This window comes from Nelumbo nucifera, chromosome 4 (genome assembly GCF_055504915.1).
Source record: "Nelumbo nucifera cultivar China Antique chromosome 4, China Antique-T2T, whole genome shotgun sequence".
NCBI classification, from domain to species: Eukaryota; Viridiplantae; Streptophyta; class Magnoliopsida; order Proteales; family Nelumbonaceae; genus Nelumbo; species Nelumbo nucifera.
In genome coordinates, this window is record NC_142652.1 from 87,988,173 (window position 1) to 88,007,230 (window position 19,058).

General features: G+C 38.3%; 1 protein-coding gene across 5 annotated transcripts in view; it reads right to left on the bottom strand.

The window, feature by feature from the left end:
* The window catches only part of LOC104612727 (hyperosmolality-gated Ca2+ permeable channel 1.7-like), a 141,564-nt gene extending 123,840 nt beyond the window's left edge, over positions 1-17,724 (bottom strand). For 3 of the 5 annotated variants that reach the window (XM_088902553.1, XM_088902552.1, XM_088902555.1), the window contains exons 1-4: positions 17,572-17,724; positions 16,896-16,986; positions 15,891-16,230; positions 15,332-15,481 (exon numbers count right to left, since the gene is read on the bottom strand). In XM_088902553.1, coding sequence (XP_088758679.1) covers positions 15,332-15,481; positions 15,891-16,204 — 464 coding nt within the window. In that variant the 5' untranslated portion in view covers positions 16,205-16,230; positions 16,896-16,986; positions 17,572-17,724. Of the gene's footprint in view, positions 1-15,331; positions 15,482-15,890; positions 16,231-16,895 lie in introns of all 5 variants that reach the window. The other 2 variants (XM_088902554.1, XM_010280284.3) reach the window with 2 other exon arrangements.
* Positions 17,725-19,058: the final 1,334 nt, after the last annotated feature.

The window sequence follows — 19,058 nt, forward strand, 5'->3', positions numbered from 1 at the left end:
TTTCTTCCTATTTTAGTATCTACAAGGCTGTATAATTTTCTTCCTTTTTTGTATCTGCAAGGCTGTATGATTTTCTTCCTTTTTTGTATCTGCAAGCTGTAGGATTTTCTTCCTTTTTAGTATCTACAAGGTTGTATATATATGTACTACTTTCTCAATAGAAAGACATCAATTTCTTCTAATTCTTGTTCTATCACATGGTATCAGAGCTGGAGACACCAATTCCAGTCTGAAACTAATTTCTGGTTTTCTTCCCTCTGCTGCCCAAGTGAGCAGCTTTGAATTCTTTACGTTGCCCAAGTGAGCAGCAGCTGCGATCTCTAGGTCACCCATTCCGAGTGACATCTGCATCTCACCGCCCCTACCAGTGGAAGTGGAATCCCAGATCGGCCTACCCACCTTCACCCATCTCTTCTTCACTTCGATCGGGAGAGGGCTTTCAAGTCTGCAACAGGTCGGAGAGTAGCACAGCAGCCTCGGTGTTACTCCTGTGGTGTTTGTTTGCCCATCAGGAAAGTCTTTCTTCTCTGTTCTTTTTATACAATTGATATTTCGGTGCTGCCAGTTGTGGTTTCTTGCTGTTTGGGTGTTGCATCTGCTGCCGATTCTGTTTTATTGGCTTTGCTGGTTGTTAAAACTTTATTTTTCTGTGTTTATGATGGCGGTTGAACAAAAGAACTTGGCTATGCCTAGTGTTATCCCCATTCTGTCTAAGATCACTGAACAAAAACTAAACGGAACTAATTATTTAGACTGGAGTAAGACTATTCGTTTGTATTTACGGAGTATCTCTAAGGACAACCATCTGACTAAGGACCCTCCTACAGATGAGACCCGCACTGAACGGCTAAGGATTGACGCTCAATTGTTTTTGCAAATCCGCAATTCTATTGAGAATGAGTACGTCGGTCATGTCTCTCACTATGAGTTTGTAAAAGCACTAATGGAATATTTGGCTTTTCTGTTCTCTGGTAAAGAAAATATTTCCCTTATTTTTTATGTTTGCAAGACATTTTATCGGGCTGAACAACAGGATCAGTCTCTTCAGACCTATTTCATGAATTTCAAGCGCACTTATGAAGAATTGAATGCCTTGTTACCATTCAGTACTGATATCAAAGTTCAGCAGACTCAACGTGAACAGATGGCTATTATGAGTTTTCTAGCTGGCCTTAATCCTCAATTTGATGGTGCTAAGTCACAGATTTTGTCTAATCCTGAGATTACCTCTTTAAAAGAGGTCTTTACTAGGGTCCTTCGTACAGATACTGGTTCCCATACCTCACCTGTACAACAACCTAGTGCACTTGTCAGTCAGAATAGTGGATCAACTGGTCGGTCTCATTCTCAGAATAGTAGCAGAGGTGGCAGTAATAGTGGTTGGAATGCTGGAACTCAGGCCACAGGGGGAGTAGTTTGCTACTATTGTCATGAACCAGGACACACTAAAAGGACTTGCCAGAAATTGCTAAAGAAAAACCAGAAGTCTTCTGGGTCTCAGTCAGCTCATGTTGTAACTACGAGTGATGCTCCTCATCCATTATCAAATCAGACCATTACAATTTCTGCAAATGAGTATGCGAAATTTACCCAGTATCAAGAGGCATTAAAGAACACCTCTCAGTCCATCACTGCCCTTGCTGAGTCAGGTAAAACCATTACATGTCTTCTTTCTTCTTCCTCTCAGTGGGTCATTGATTCTGGTGCAACAGATCATATGACAGGTAATCCTAGTCTCTTTTCCACTTTCCAATCACACACTTTTCCTTCTTCAGTCACCTTAGCATATGGTTCTATTTCTTCTGTCCTTGGTTCTGGCACTATCAATCCCACACCAACACTTTCTTTGTCATCTGTATTGAGTTTACCAAAATTTTCTTTTAATTTGGTATCTGTTAGCAAACTCACTCGTACTCTTAACTGTTGTATCTCATTCTTTCCTGATCATTGTCTGTTTCAGGATCTTATGACGAAGAGGATTATTGGTAAAGGACGAGAATCAAGAGGTCTGTACATTTTGGATACCCAGGAACCTCAGACCATTGCCTGTTCCAGTACTTTATCTCCTTTTGAAGCTCATTGTCAGTTGGGGCATCCATCTTTACCTTTGTTAAAGAAGTTATCTCCTCAGTTTCATGATGTATCTTCTTTAGATTGTGAGTCTTGTCAGTTTGCAAAACATCATCGTCTATCGTCTGTTTCTCGAGTTAATAAAAGGGCTAGTCATGCTTTTGAGTTAGTACATTCAGATGTTTGGGGACCTTGTCCTATTATGTCTAAGACTGGATTTCGATATTTTGTTACCTTTGTGGATGATTTTTCTCATATGACTTGGCTTTATTTAATGAAATCTCGTTCTGAGTTGCTTTCACATTTTAAAACCTTTTGTGCTGAAATAAAAACCCAGTTTGATATGTCTGTACAAACATTGCAAAGTGATAATGCCAAAGAATATTTCTCTAATTCCTTCCGGACTTACATGACTCATAATGGAATTCTCCATCAATTATCTTGTGTTGATACTCCATCTCAAAATGGAGTGGCTGAGAGAAAAAATAGACATCTTCTTGAAACTGCCAAGGCTCTTTTATTTCAAACACATGTTCCTAAACAGTTTTGGGCTGATGTTGTTTCTACAGCGTGTTTTTTGATTAATCGCATGCCTTCCACTGTTCTAAATGATCAGATCCCTTATAAGATTTTGTTTCCTAATAAATCTGTGTTTCCTATTGAACCTCGTATCTTTGGATGTTCTTGTTTTGTTCGTGATGTTCGTCCGCAGGTTTCCAAATTGGACCCCAAGTCATTAAAATGTGTCTTCCTGGGATACTCTCGTATCCAAAAAGGGTACAGGTGTTTTTCTACTCTCTTGAACAGGTACCTTGTGTCAGCTGATGTTACATTCCATGAACATCTTCCTTTCTTTACTGCTCCATCTACACCTGTGTGTCCACAAGAGGATGATGATCTACTAGTGTATCATGTCACCGGTCCAGACGCTAGTGTTGTTCCAATACCCCCACCACCACCTTCTCAACCAAAACTACCTATTACTCAAGTCTATTCTCGACGACCTAATCCTCCTGTGACAAGTCCAGCACCGGTCTCTTATTCGTCATCAGATCCAATGCCCAGTGATATTGATCTACCTATTGCTCTTCGGAAAAGTAAACGTCAATGTACTTATCCAATTTCCTCTTATGTTACCTATGATCATTTGTCCTCTATTTCTTGTTCGTTTGTTGCCTCTCTTGATTCTGTAGGGATTCCCAAAACTGTTCACCAGGCTTTATCCCATCTTGGGTGGCGTGATGCCATGCTTGAGGAAATGAATGCCTTGACTGAGAATGGTACTTGGGATCTGGTCGATTTACCTGCTGGTAAGAAAGCGGTTGGATGCAAGTGGGTCTTTGCAGTCAAATTTAATTCAGATGGATCAGAGGCTCGCCTGGTGGCCAAAGGCTATGCACAGACATATGGAGTGGACTATTCTGATACTTTCTCCCCTGTGGCAAAATTGACTTCAGTTCGATTATTTATTTCTCTAGCAGCTACATATGATTGGCCACTTTACCAGCTTGATATTAAAAATGCTTTCCTGCATGGAATTCTTCAGGAGGAGGTTTATATGGAGCAACCACCTGGTTTGTTGCTCAGGGGGAATCTGGGAAAGTTTGTCGTCTTCGAAAATCGCTGTATGGACTAAAACAGAGTCCTCGAGCTTGGTTTGGAAAATTCAGTCAGGCAGTAGAGAGGTTTGGGATGAGGAAGTGCAAATCTGACCATACTGCTTTCTATAAGCAGTCCATATTTGGCATCATTCTACTTGTTGTATATGTAGACGATATTGTTATCACTGGAAGTGACACGAAGGGAATCTCATCCTTGAAATCCTTTTTGCAGAGCCAGTTCAATACTAAAGATTTGGGGCACCTAAAATACTTCTTGGGGATTGAGGTGGCAAGGAGTAAAAGAGGCATTTTCCTGTCTCAAAGGAAGTATGTTTTGGACCTGTTAACAGAAACTGGGAAACTGGGAGTCAAACCATGCAGTACTCCAATGCTTCCTAACCAGCAACTCACAAAGGATGGAGATGCTTTTGATGATCCTGAACGATATAGAAGATTAGTTGGAAAGTTGAACTATCTCACAGTGACTCGTCCAGACATTGCTTACTCAGTTAGTATTGTAAGTCAATCTATGTCCTCTCCTACAGTGCATCATTGGGCAACCTTAGAACAAATCTTGTGTTACTTGAAAGGAGCTCCTGGACGGGGGATACTGTATCGGAATCATGGTCACAGTAACATTGAGTGTTTTTCTGATGCGGACTGGGCAAGTTCCAAGATTGATCGAAGGTCCACTACTGGCTATTGTGTTTTCGTTGGTGGTAATCTGGTTTCATGGAAGAGTAAGAAGCAAAATGTGGTGTCGCGATCTAGTGCAGAATCTGAGTATAGAGCAATGGCACAAGCTTCGTGTGAGGTTATGTGGGTTTCTCAACTCTTAACTGAGGTCGGTCTTAAAGTCTTAGTTCCAGCGAAGCTATGGTGCAATAATCAAGTTGTGATTCATATTGCTTCGAATCCAGTTTTTCATGAACGAACTAAACATATCGAGATAGACTGTCATTTCGTTCGTGAGAAAATTCAACAAAACTTGATCTCTACAGCATATGTGAAGACTGGAGAGCAGTTAGGAGATATCTTTACAAAAGCTCTTAATGGAGCTCGGATTTCTTATATTTGTAACAAGTTGGGCACATCTATGCTCCATCTTGAGGGGGAGTGTTACGAAATTATAGGCTGTAAATATGTAGTATTAGCCCAATTAGGAATAGCTTGATTATAGGAACCATTCTTTCTTCGATTTTCTTCCTATTTTAGTATCTACAAGGCTGTATGATTTTCTTCCTTTTTTGTATCTGCAAGGCTGTATGATTTTCTTCCTTTTTTGTATCTGCAAGGCTGTAGGATTTTCTTCCTTTTTAGTATCTACAAGGTTGTATATATATGTACTACTTTCTCAATAGAAAGACATCAATTTCTTCTAATTCTTGTTCTATCACATGGCCAAAACGAGCCCAAAGCTCATCTACAAAAATCTTCCATGTTACCTCCTTCCCGTCTTCGTGATACGCCCGACATAACCATTGCCACCATTGGTTTTCCTCTCCTTCCAAATGGAATGAGGCGAGCGAGACTTTCTGTGGTTCCTCGGTGTGTTGGTATTCGATGAATTGATCAACACGGGCGAACCATTCGGTTGGGTCATCACCAGAATACTTGGGAAACTCGAGCTTGGCTAGTTTTGAGGAAAACATGGGTCGGCCTCCTTCTAAGTTGTCACGAGAAGGTCCGGAGGAGGACTGTCCGCTGCGTCCATTAGCGTCGCTCAGAGATGGTTCCTGTCGGGTCAACAATGCTTCGGACATCCTACTAATGGCTGCCTCGAGTTGGTGTAACTTGTCATTAACCCCTAACTCGAGCCTGCTCAAACTTGCTTTGAGTCCTCCAGGCCCAACTTCCAAACTCTCAATTCTTTCTTTGTTGGTTGCCATGGTGCCTAGCTCTGATACCAATGATAAGTCCCAGTCAAAGCTAGAGAGAGATAGAGTATTCTGCTTAGGGTGAGAATAAGACCACAAGAGTTTATTAACTTTCAACTACCCCATCCATGTGGTGGGGTGGTGTTTAAATACAAAAACTTCTTAACTTCCTACCACTGAGATAGCCTCAAAGTAAGGGATTAGCCTTCTAACTACATGGCCGATCCCTATGCCTTCTCATACTAACAATTTAACAGAAATAACAAATAACTTATTTGACTCATTCTTGCTTAAGACCAGCTAACAACATGCTTAAGACTAGCTAACAATCAACAACTAACTGCTTGACCGATTCTTGTGCCTTGACCAAATCCTGCTCTATTGGGCCGTTGCATGGGCCATGCATGATGGGCTGGTTTTGCATGGGCCATGCATGAACATTTTCAGTCCACGTACCTTGGGTTACACGTGGGTACCCTGTTCGACCATCGCGGCCCATCAGTGGCCAAGGGCTATTCTCAGTTATATGGTGTGGACTATATGGAGACATTCTCTCCTATGGCTAAAATTGGTTCAATTCGGGTGTTGATCTCATTAGCTGCTATGTATGATTGGCCTCTCGTGCAACTTGACATCAAAAATGCCTTCCTACATGGTGATCTTGTTGAGGAGGTGTATATGGAGCAACCACCAGGGTTTGTTGCTCAGGGGGAGGCTGGTAAGGTGTGCAGGCTCAGAAAGGCAATCTATGGACTGAAACAATCTCCATGTGCATGGTTTGGCAGGTTCAGTGAAGTGGTGAAGGCCTTTGGAATGAAACAGTGTCAGGTTGATCATTCTGTGTTCAGCTATAACTCAAAGGATGGGACAATCTTGCTAGTCATGTATGTGGATGATATTGTCATAACTGGAAGTGACAGAATGGCATTGACAGGCTAAAAAAATTCTTACAGGACCACTTCAATACGAAAGATCTAGGGAAGCTAAAGTATTTCCTAGGAATTGAGGTTGCGAGGTCAAAACAGGGGATCAACCTATGTCAGAGAAAATATGTTCTTGATCTACTTGAAGAAACAGGGTTGTTAGGTGCTAAACCAGCAGAGACTCCTATGGAACTCAATGCCAAGTTAAGTGTGGATGCAGGTGAAGAGTTTGATGATCCTGGAAGATACAGAAGGTTGGTGGGAAAGTTGAACTATCTGACCATTACCCGACCAGATATATCATTTGCTGTGAGTGTGGTGAGTCAGTTTATGCAACATCCCTGGGTTCCTCACTGAGAAGCTGTTCTGAGAATTGTTAGGTACCTAAAGGGTGCTCCAGGTCGTGATTTGTTATACCAAAAGGGGGGAACTCTTGAGATAGTAGGGTACACAGATGCTGACTGGGATGGCTCTATATCAGACAGGAGGTCAACCACAGGGTATTGTACCTTCCTGGGTGGCAATCTTGTAACTTGGAAGAGCAAGAAGCAAACAGTGGTGGCAAGAAGTAGTGCAGAAGCAGAGTACAGGGCTATGGCCCATACCACATGTGAACTAGTATGGCTGAAGAACTTACTACAGGAACTGGGGTTCTCAATTGACAAACCCATAAAACTATACTGTGATAACCAAGCTGCTGTTCACATCTCATCCAATCCCGTCTTCCATGAAAGAACTAAACATATTGAGGTGGATTGTCACTTTGTGAGAGAGAAAGTGATAAGTGGGGTAATAACTACATCTCATGTGAGCTCAGGAAATCAGTGGGCAGATCTCTTCACAAAGAGATTGTCTCGGGGAAGAATAGATTACATTTGTAACAAGCTAGGACTATATGATATATACTCTCCAACTTGAGGGGAAGTGTTAGAATGCTCGAGTCAGGGGTATTTTGGTCATTCTGGTTTATCTTCTTGAAAGTGAAAGGTCTATTGTATCTGAGTTTAAGTTATGTGTCCCATCTTATATGAGGGACAAAACTGTCTTTCTTGTAACTCTAAGTTTTATGAATAAAATTCAAGTGGGTCGGCTAGGAGAGTGATTTTTCTACACATTCTCTCTTCTAGTCTGGCCGAATACTCTTCTTCTTCTTTCTCTTTTCTTTCTTCTTCCTTCTTCTCTACTTTGACCTAGAATCAACTAGGGTTTATTCATACCTTTCATATCTATTTCATACATCCCTGGAGGAAGAGACATATAAACCTTCTCATGTAATTCTCCATTCAGAAATGCATTCTTTACATCTAGTTGATAAATTGGCCAGTCTGAGTGAGCAGCCAAGGATAGAAGAACTCTCACAGAAGTCATCTTGGCAACAGGGGCAAAGATCTCCAGATAATCAATCCCATATGTCTGTGTATAACCTTTTGCAACCAGTCTAGCTTTGTACCTCTCAATGGTGCCATCAACATGATATTTGATAGTAAAGACCCACTTACAGCCAACTGGATCCTTCCCTTCAGGCAAATCAACCACTTCCCAAGTGTCATTCTTGTGTAGGGCATCAATTTCTGATCTCATAGCATCCCTCCATTCTGGAATATTAAGAGCTTCTGACACAGACCTGGGAATTGGGTTAGAGGCAACAGAAGAAAGGTAGGCAAAATATGAAGGAGAAAGCAAACTATAAGAAAGGTGTTTGGAAATGCAATGTGCAATACACTTCCTTTTTCCTTTCCTAATAGCAATGGGGATATCAAGGTCTGGGAAGGATGGCTCCAAAGGGGCTGAAACAGTACCTGTTGTCTCATCTGTAACTGGAAGTGCATGAGGCTCATGTCTTGTAGGGGAAACAACCTGCTCATTTCTGGATCTTTGCCTTTGATACATCCTGGGATTAAAAAGAGGACGAGGAGGTAAAGGGGGAGGAACACTAGGACAGGAAGAGTGGAATGATTGATCCTCTCTTGATTCATTTGAAGGAAGAAGAGACTTAGTAAAAGACTCAACTGGGACAGGAAGAGGAAGAGCAAAGACCTGTGACAAATCCTCCCCCTTTGGACAATGTCCCTCCAGAGAGGAACCATAAAAGGAAGAAAGCTCATCAAAGGTGACATCCATTGTGACATATCGAGTACCAATCTTTGGATCAAAGCAACAGTAACCCTTCCGTGTGGGGGAATAACCAAGGAAGATACACTTGTGGGCTTTTGGTTCAAATTTATGTCTTTGGACACTAGGGATATGTACATAACAAGTGCAGCCAAAGACACGAAGAGGAATAGAAAAAAGTTCATTGTCCAGATGAAGGAGACTGAAAGGAGACTTAAACCCCAAAACCCTGGATGGCATACGGTTTATAAGGTAGGTAGCAGTGAGAACAGCATCACCCCAAAACTTTGTAGGGAGATGTGAGGCAAACAGGATACTTCTTGCAACTTCAACAATATGTCTATTTTTTCTTTCAGCAACTCCATTCTGTTCTGGGGTCCTAACACAGGAGCTTTGATGAATAACCCCTAAATCAGTGAGATAGCAGAACAAGTTCTTCTCAAAATATTCTTTTGCATTGTCAGATCTGAAAATTTTAATCCTGGTATCAAACTGGGTTAGGACAAATTCATGGAATTGCCTCACAAGTCTGGGAACTTCATCACGGGATTTCATCAAGAATATCCAAGTAAACCGAGAAAAGTCATCAATGAACAAGATAAAATATTTGTAGCCACCCATAGAGGGTAAGTGGTAAGGCCCCCACACAGTGGCTGGACAACTAATTTTATTACTCAAGGGATAACTGTTTCTACAATGCTTTGATAGCTCACAAGACTCACAATGAAGACTGGACAACTAATTCCCTTAAACAGTTCAGGGAATAAATGACTCAATGTAGAAAAAGAAAGATGACCCAAACGAAAATGACATAACATGACTCGACTGATAGACTCTGTAGATATAGACCCAAAAACAGCTTTTCTAGGTTGTTCAGGGCACTGTCCCAGAGTGTCAAGCAGGTATATTCCATTCGCCTCACGGCCACTCCCAATCACCTTCTGAGACTCCAGATCCTGAAAAACACAGTAGGAAGGGAAGAAGGTTACACAACAGTTTGATGAATTAGTTAGACTACTTATAGATAACAAATTTGTATTTAGTCTAGGTACATGAAGAGCAGAAGGAAGAACCAAGGAGTCTGTAGCCTTGATGGTTCCCTTGCCGGAGATAGGGGCAAGAGAGCCATCGGCTAGGGTGATTTTGTCACGTCCAGGAAGTAAATCATATGAAACAAACAAGGTAGAAAGGTTGGTCATATGAACAGAAGCACCTGAATCAATAATCCAAGGGATCCTACGATTACCTGAAATGGTTGCATGATTGGCAGAAGCCTGTATACCTGAATGAGAAAAGGCAGAAGAGGTTGAATTTTCTGAAGGGTTGGAAGAAGAAGTCACACCCTCTAGGTGACTGATCATCCTCCCAAACTTCTCATATTTTTCTTTCATGGCTGCTAACTGCGAACTAGCTGTCATCTCTTCAGTTTGGTATTTGTCACTATCTGGACCAGCAGCAACATTAGCACTCCCTGCTCTTTTATTATCATGCTTCTTCTGAAACCGAAGAGGTAGAAGCTCAGGATGTAATTTCCAGCACTTGTCTTTAGTGTGTTTTGGCCTTTTACAGTACTCACAACAACCTCTTTCTTCCCTGAGCCACTTGGAGTCCCTGCAACCCCTTTGGGTTTCACTCCCATATTAGCAAAGTGATCATTTAGACCAGCCCCTTGAACCTGGACAAGCCTTCTACTTTCTTCACCACTTACCAAGGCATATGCTTGTGATAGTGAGACACTATCCTTGGATAAATATTTTGTTTTGTAATATCATACTCTGGGTTTAGTCCAACTAAGAACTCAAACACCCTGTTTCTCTCAACCAGTTTTCTGTAGGTCTCTGCATCATTAGTGGTGTCCCAGGTTACAGCTTCTATCAAATCTATTTCTTGCCACAATGATTTCAGTGTTGAGAAGTATACAGCTAAAGGTTTCTCCCCCTGTCTTAAATTTTTCACATCACTTCTCAACTTATAAGCTCTGACCACATTTAATTTTTGGGAATAGGTTTCAGCAACACTATCCCAGATTTCCTTTGCTGAATTCATCCACAAATAGTGCAGACTAATCTGTGTGCATTGAGTTCAAAAGCCACCCAATAACAGTATAATTTTCTTGCATCCACTTCTCATAAGATGGATCATCTTCTGAGGGAGCCTTTTTGCTCCCAGAGATAAAACCCCACTTTCCTCTACTATAGATATGAATCTTTACCGATTGTGACCATGCCAAATAATTAGTTCCATCCAGCTTGACTGTGGTCACAGTCAGTAGAGAGTCAACAGAGGCTCCCGGAACCTGCCCGGATTCATCAACATTCATGTTTTCAATCTCTGAGGAGTTCATCTCTTTAAACAACTTCAAAAGACACCAAATGAAGATAGAACAAGGACTGTGTTGTGAGCCAACCTCTATGCAGCAGTACTCGGATTCTGAGTCACACTCGGAAGCTGGGAGAAACAGAAAAAAGGAGCCGCACCTTGTAGACTACACGAAACACCAAACAACTTGATTCAATCTTCAAGAAGGAAAATCAGAAAGCCTCCAAACACTGAGCACCCAGTCCAAACACCCTGCGGGGCCCGCAGACATATTTCTCCAGAAATTTAGGGTTTCAGGCAATACACTTGAATCAGCCAAGGAGGCGACAAAGTCAGTCCTCTTCTCTCCAGAAACCACTAACAACTGGGCTGAACAAAGTCTCTTTAACAATTCGTACGATTCAGTTCTCCATACACACTGTGTATGGGAAAAGAGGGTGAGAAAAAGGAAAAAGAGAGCCTGCTCTGATACCAAGAAGAAAAACAGTCTTTCGAGAATAGAGGACTGTTTAGAACAGACGCAGAAATCAAAATAAAATAATGGAAATCATTCTTCTAAGGAAGAGAAGATGAAGAAGAAGATGGCGGCAATAGGGGTTCAGAGTAAGAGAGTTTCGAACCTTAATCTCACTCTTACACCCCTAACACTATTTTATTAAGTTAAACTTTGATAATTTACAGAGAGGCCCTTAGTTGGGCAAAAAATTAAAAGAACATAACATAGAAAGAATAGGCCCAGAATAAGGCCCATTACAGCAAAGAACATAAAAGATAAAAAAGGATAAACAGCCTATGAGCCATTCGACCCATCTTCTCTACATAAAGCTTGGAACTTGGATAGGTTGGTGGCGGCTGTTGGTAAATCTGTTTCAGATTGGGACTTGATATTGTCAGAATTTGATCAAGCCAATAAAGAGGACCTTGGGGAAGTTTTGGGATTACAAATACGTAATTTAGATTATTTGTTCTGATTTGGTTTTCTCTATGTTTTTTATGTAGCCTTAACACCTGATCAACTTGTATCATTGTTTCTTTTTTCTGAAATTTTTACATTTAGTATCAAAAAAATACATGTCCACAATGGCTAGCAGATTTATGCTAACCATTGATATCTTAGGAATCTTTTGATAACAGCTGAAGTGACTGAACTGATTGATTTATTGCTTTGTCTTTTAGTAGATAAAATAGTTATATAATAAAATTATTTAGAGGTACATTAATCAACCCAACATGTCTTTCAGCTAGTGAGGAGTTCACAACCCATTTAATGGTTTTTCTTTTTGAAAAAGTTAGGTAATATTATTCATAAAAGGCACAACATACAACCAGAGAGGGAAACATAAGCCATCCTCCCAGGCAATCAATCAAAGATCCCACAAACTTTAAGAGTTCAGAACCAAGAACATATTCTGATTACTGAACTCAGGAATAGCAGATAACCAGGAAGCTATCCTAGCAACAGTACAATAAATCAGATCATCAGGAATCTTTCTTTGGTCTCTAAACAATCTGTTATTCCTTTCTGTCCAAATGGAGCCAATCACAGTGGCTGGAATAGTCTTCCAGAGGCATTTTCCTTTTTTAGATAGCCCCAGGAGATACCAACTATGCAACAGATCATTCACCGAGCCCCGCATTACCCAAAAAATCCCAACAGCTTTCAGGAAACGAGACCAAATCATCCACACAGAGGAGCAGTGAATGCACAAATGATCAATAGACTCCTCGACTAGCCCAGGTTATCTGAGCAGTGAATGCACTCAGATCTACGACGGGGATACCTCTTCTAGCAAGGTTACCTCTTGTCAGACATTTGTTAAGAGCTGATGCCCAAACTAAGAAGTTGATCTTGGAAGGAGAGGAGGGAATCCAAGCTTGTTTAACAGGAAATTCAGATCCCATCAAGTCACTTAGACCATCAGCAAAGGACCTAACCGTAAAAATACCATCAACACTCCATTTCCAAGTCCACTGATCATTCATAAGTGGATCAAAAGAGAAGGCATTAAGAAATTGAGAAGATTGAACACCTCCTCCAATTCCCAGTCCTGAAAAGTTCTGCGGAATCTGGGACTCCAAACCACCTCTCCCCTGACCAGATCAAAGGAATCAGCTACTGTAGCCTCCTTGTATCGGCCAAAGAGAAGGAATTTGGATTCTAAGGTTGAGTTCTCTAACCATCTGTCTTTCCAAAAACGAATCCTGCTGCCAACTCCCACTTTATAACCCACCCCTTTAGAGAAGCTAGGAAGGACCTTCATAATACATTTTCCAAAGAGAACACCTGTAGGAAGGGAGCTCCATAGCAGTCAACCACCCTCCAGACTGAAGACCATATTCAGCCGCTATGAGATTCCACCACCAACTACCTTCTTCCATCCCAAATCTCCATATCCATTTTCCCAGTAAAGCAATACTAACAGTTTTCAATCTTCTCAACCCCAAGCCCCTTGAACTTCGAGGAGAACAAATCTGATTCCAAGCCACAACATGGATCTTCTTTTCACCTTCCCACCCTTTCCACAGAAAATCTCTTTGCAATTTCTCAATTCTCTTAGCCACCTTGCTCGGAATGGAGAAAAGAAAGAAGGTTGTAAGGTAGGAATCACATTCCCACCCATTTAATGGTTTATTCACTAAAAGACAAAGCAATAGATCATTGAACTCAGCCACTTCAGCCATCATAATATGAACCCTTGGTCATTGTTTAACCCCATGACCAAATGGACATGTGAAACATTATTAAAGTGATGCAGTATAACTCAAAGATGAGTAAGATAGATACACAGTTAGTATATAGAGCTATTCACAGGTTGATTCTAAACAGTATGAGGATCAATATTTTGTTGATCTGATTAGAATTACAAGAGTTACAGCCCATATCTCTGCAAATATGAAATTATTTTTAGATAAATGATATTAGATTTTATTAATTCTGAAGATATAATCATTACAAGCATCCCTTAGAGAGGCACGAGATGCTACCTCTCTATACACAAAAACAGAACAGAAATTATTACAAGTGAGCCTAAAACAAAGATTGCCTATTCACCCCTTGCTTGGCTAGAGTATCAGCTAACCCATTTGTCGATCTCCTCACCCATTGTATCCTCAAATTTATATTCTTGGTGATCCATAAAAATACCAAATTCATATTCATATTCTTGGCTAGAGTATCAGCTCGCCTCCGCTTCGACAAGACCCCCCTTTCAACTAATGTTATGCATCTTTGTTCTTCTTAAAATAAAATATTTTTACTACGCCTCACGCCTCTAGGTAGTGGAACACCTCGCATCATGCCTCCGCGTTTTAAAACATTGCTTCTAATTGGAGCTGTTGGTGGTCTTCTATGCATGTGACAAAACCATCTTAGCCTTCTCTCTCTCTTAGTTTATCACGTATTGGAGCTACTCCTAGGTTTCTACAAATGGCTTCATTCCTGATCCTATTCTTTCTAGTTTTTCCACTCATTCATCTTAGCCTTCGCATTTCTACCACACTCATTTTCTAAACATGTTGTTTTTTGACTGCCTAACACTCTACTGCATACAACATAGCTAGCCTTACAACTGTTTTATAGAATTTTCCTTTTAATCTAAGTGGTATTCTCCTATCACACAAAAGTCCAGATGCACCCCTCCATTTTTCCCAACCTGCTCTAATTCTTTAGGTGACATCCTCTTCAATCTCTCCCTTGTTATGAATTATTGAACCAAGGTACAATTGATTCTTATGAATGTGAAACATTATTTCTTAGAGAAAACCCATGGAAGTACCATATTCTGAACTCAAAATATCATCAAAAGATGAACAAACTTCTCTGAACATACTGATTATGGGAGGTCCTATAAACCTGTAATTCAAAACATTAGAAATATACACATGAATACCTAATGTGGGACTCTAATGTATAAGAGAGAGAGAGAGTACATATTCACAAATCATTGACAAGCTCCACTCTCATGCTCACAGGAATGTTGCCTACAAACCAATTTTAGTTACTGCTTCTGAAACAATGTGCGAGCATTCCCTAATTAGCTTTAACTTGAGTAACATGGATTACTCAAATGGCCACCCACAAACTCCAACCAAAAGCAAACAATGTCTTTAATATTCCAGCCAAAAGTGTAGACTTTATAAACAATTTTCAAAATTATTTGAACATATTTTCTTTAAAATAAAGGTTAGAATCAGTTAGATAGAAAAGATATGGCACAATGCCACCATAACTGAAGTAAGCAGGGCATAATTGGATACTGCTAAATTTTAAGAGAAACATAAATGAGGCCAAGAGTATGAGGCTTGTTCCTTCATTCTCCTCTGTCCAAGGCCATACCTTCTAGTGAACAAATAGCCCCTACGATGACCTAAATAGCTGAGTGGTAAAAGTAATTAGAGAATAACTAGAAGACAAGATACATACTCCCACCTTTTTGAACCTGTTGACACATTGGAAATTGAAAGCTTGTCAATGTCACTAAATGTTAAACCTTTAATATTCTCTAGCCTCCCATCAGTCCAATTAACAGGCACCAAGATGGCAAAAGCAAGTACAGTTAGTGGAACAAATATTTTCAAGCTGCACATAGAAGTCGACAAATTAGATTATCTGTAAAAGCAAAACAAGACCCTAAAATATATGTCAGTGAATGAAATGTTAATCTTTCTATTTGTATATCTGTATTTGTGTGAGCATGTGTGCATCCATATGTCAGTTCCAAACAAGTTTGATTGGTTCTATAGGTGGTTTCAACCCTATTCATAAGAACTGGGAAAAATATGTAAACTATTAGACACAGATAATAAGTATAGCCTCCATATAACAGGCAATCTAACTTCAAAAAGTTTCATGTAAAGTAGGAATAAAAACAAAAGAAAAGGGAAAAGTAGAACTTCGGTATGCTGACAATACCAGGGGAAATTTATAAAAAAAAAAAAAAAAAAAAAAAAAACATGTCAAAATTAAAACTTGCAAAATACAAACTCACCCAAGAAGATAAATTCGAATATACACAGCAGAATCAAGTCCTGCGTGATCAATAAGCTCGGGTTCTGGCATTTTCAATGCTGTCGGCATCCAATTAAAAAAATTTCTGTATGTTCTAAAATCCAAGTTGACAAACTTGTTTCCAAATGCTCCAGAACAGTTTGGTCTACTTCTCATCCCCTTAAGGTACCATTTTGGGAAGTACACTCGATCATTAAAAGGTTGGAGACGTAATAAAGCAAATGCCACAAGGAATGCAATTGCAGATAGAAGATTAATAACTGCTGAAACAACAATATCTGCAAGAGTAGCCATTTATTTCCTTGAATATTATTATTCTCCTGAAAGTTTTCATATGCAAATCAAATGGTCAGATTAACTCCACCAATCTGGAGGAAGAAAATTAGGTATTGGATAAAAAATAGCTAGTTAACAAATATCATTCTTGGGTTTGTGAGTTTTCACTTGCAGTCAAAGTCTGATTTTTGGCATCTTATAAAATATGCGATAGGGTATCTATAATGGTTATGACCTTTGAGCCATTTGACAAGTTTTAATTGTTTATGTGAGTATTATCTATATAGTAGCAAAGAAGTTTTTTTGCGAAATACATTCAACTATCATTATGCATTTCATAGTTAGCTTGTACAGATCCATATGCTGCTGTTACTTATCACTAAGATTTCTCCGCTCTTTTTAAAAATATATAAGAAACAATTGAAAAATCACTAAACTCAATCTTGGGTAGTTTCTGAGAGGACTCTATGATCTCTTTTGTGGCCAAATCCTCAACTAAGATCGATTCAATTTTCAATTTTAATAAAAAATGGCTTAGAAATACTCTTTAAATATAAAAGATAGCATTACAATTGGCATCATTCCACCTCAAGAAAATGAGTTACCACTCAGACTACTTACTGTTATTTGTGTAACGTAATTCCACCTGTACAGTGATAATCACAATCAGGACAATTAAAGAACAAAAAAAAAAAAAAAAAAAACTCACCTTGCAGTGCAATTGAACCATGCAACAGTAGAATGTTGTAATCAGGCCATTATTGGTTGACGAGTATCATAACCACGGTAATCGTTTCTTTCTGTATCCATACCCATCTTACATGAGTTTCTGCATGTAACATTTCAGGCTCTCTCTCTCTCTCTCTCTCTCTCATCACTTTCGGGATAAAAGACCAAAAATGAAAAACAACTCATTTTTTATTTTCTACCAGTTCTTTACACGACAAACCATTCTGTAGCAACAACAGTGTCAAACCCCAATGGTCAACTTTATGTTCCTATAAAAACTTTATAAAGTCCAACTAACATCGACATTTCAGATGATATACAACATAATAAAAAAGAAAATATAATTTTTTTTTTCTTTCTGTTTCAGAAAATAGCATATAAAAGGGGAAAATCAGAAACCAAAGCGCTGTTCATCCAAATCTCCATACACACTATTTAGATAAATCTCTCTCGGACCTTCTCTTTTTCTTATTCCAATAACAAATTAACCCAAAAAAAATTGCTAAAATCATTCAGAAACTCTGAAACCATCGAGTTAACCCTAAACAGTTAAAAATTAGACGAAATGAAAATCAAAACAAAAGAACATCAATCATGAAACAATTCCAATGACGTAGCATGGATGAGAATAACAAAACAAATAGAGAATAGAAAACCTGGGAATTTCGTTTTTTCGATTGAATTGGAAAGACTTGATCATGCGAACGTCAATTCAAACAACGAAAGAATCCTGTAAAAATCTCGCATTAGCAGACATTTTAAGGTTTTTTTATTCTGTACAATGTGAAGTTTGCGTGCTTCGGTGCATGGATAAAATGGTGGAAGCAGATTGAAGTATAAATATGGATAACCAAAAAATGCATATAAATTCTATTAACATATTAATAACATTATTTTTAAGATCAAAATAGCCAAAATTAATATATATATATAGGTATATAGAAAATGTATATTCTAAAGTTATATATAAAGAAATATACTATAATTAATATAATAGGATGCATAGAAATCATAAAATTATATATATATATATATATATATTAAAAATTAATACATGCACAAAACTATTATTATGTTATTTTCTATTAATATATGCAAATATTATATGTAAATTATTATGTCGATAATTTTCTATTTTATTATTTTTAATTTTTAATATTAACTGAAAATCAACTAAAAATCAATTCTCAAATGTTTAGTTAACAATATTTTTATTTTTGTAAACAATAAACACATTATTATAAAATTAAATTAAAATATAAATTAAAAATTTATAATAATATATAATATTAACTTAAAATATATCAAATATATTAAATTTTCTAAGATACACATCATATGCAAATTCATAATTTTTAACTGCTAAAATAATTATTCCACTATTAATATTTTTATTTTCATAAATTTTGAAATAAAAATCATTTTTTGATATAAATGTAGATTAATGGATTTGACAAATTCAATTTATATTATATTCTCAAGGTTTTTGTAAATAATATTTTTATTTTTATAAATAATATATACTTTTATTTAATTCAAATTAAAATATTAATTAATAATTTATAAAATTTTAAGATACATGCCATGTTCAAATTTATAAATATTAAGTACTAAAATAACTATTCTATTATTAATATCTTTTGTCGTATAAATTTCTTGAGATTAAATAAAATTTTGATATAAATGTGGGTTTAAGAAATCATTTATTTTATTAGTTTATAAAATATTAGTTTTGAATATTATTTTTTTTATTTTACTAAAATTGTTAAAAACAAATGTAAATTTTTTGCATTACATGTGGACACAAGAATAGAAAGAAGTTATATTATTTTAATAAATTTATAAGATGATGATTGGCTTAATTTATCAAGCGCGCATTTAAGGTTCTGGCGCCGGGTGATTTGTGTTCAAATCACACCAGGCGCAACTTTTTGGAAATAAACGTGCACACAATAAGACACTGAGTCGCCAATCCGTATCGTCCGTATTGGTGTGTATCGCTCCGATACTTCACAATACGGGCCGATACGAAGGTGTATCGCTCCGATATGCATGATTCAAGGGATATAGGTTTATTCGTAGTGTATCCCGTACCCCCTCTAGCCGATACCGATACGATACACCCCACATTGGACGTATCATA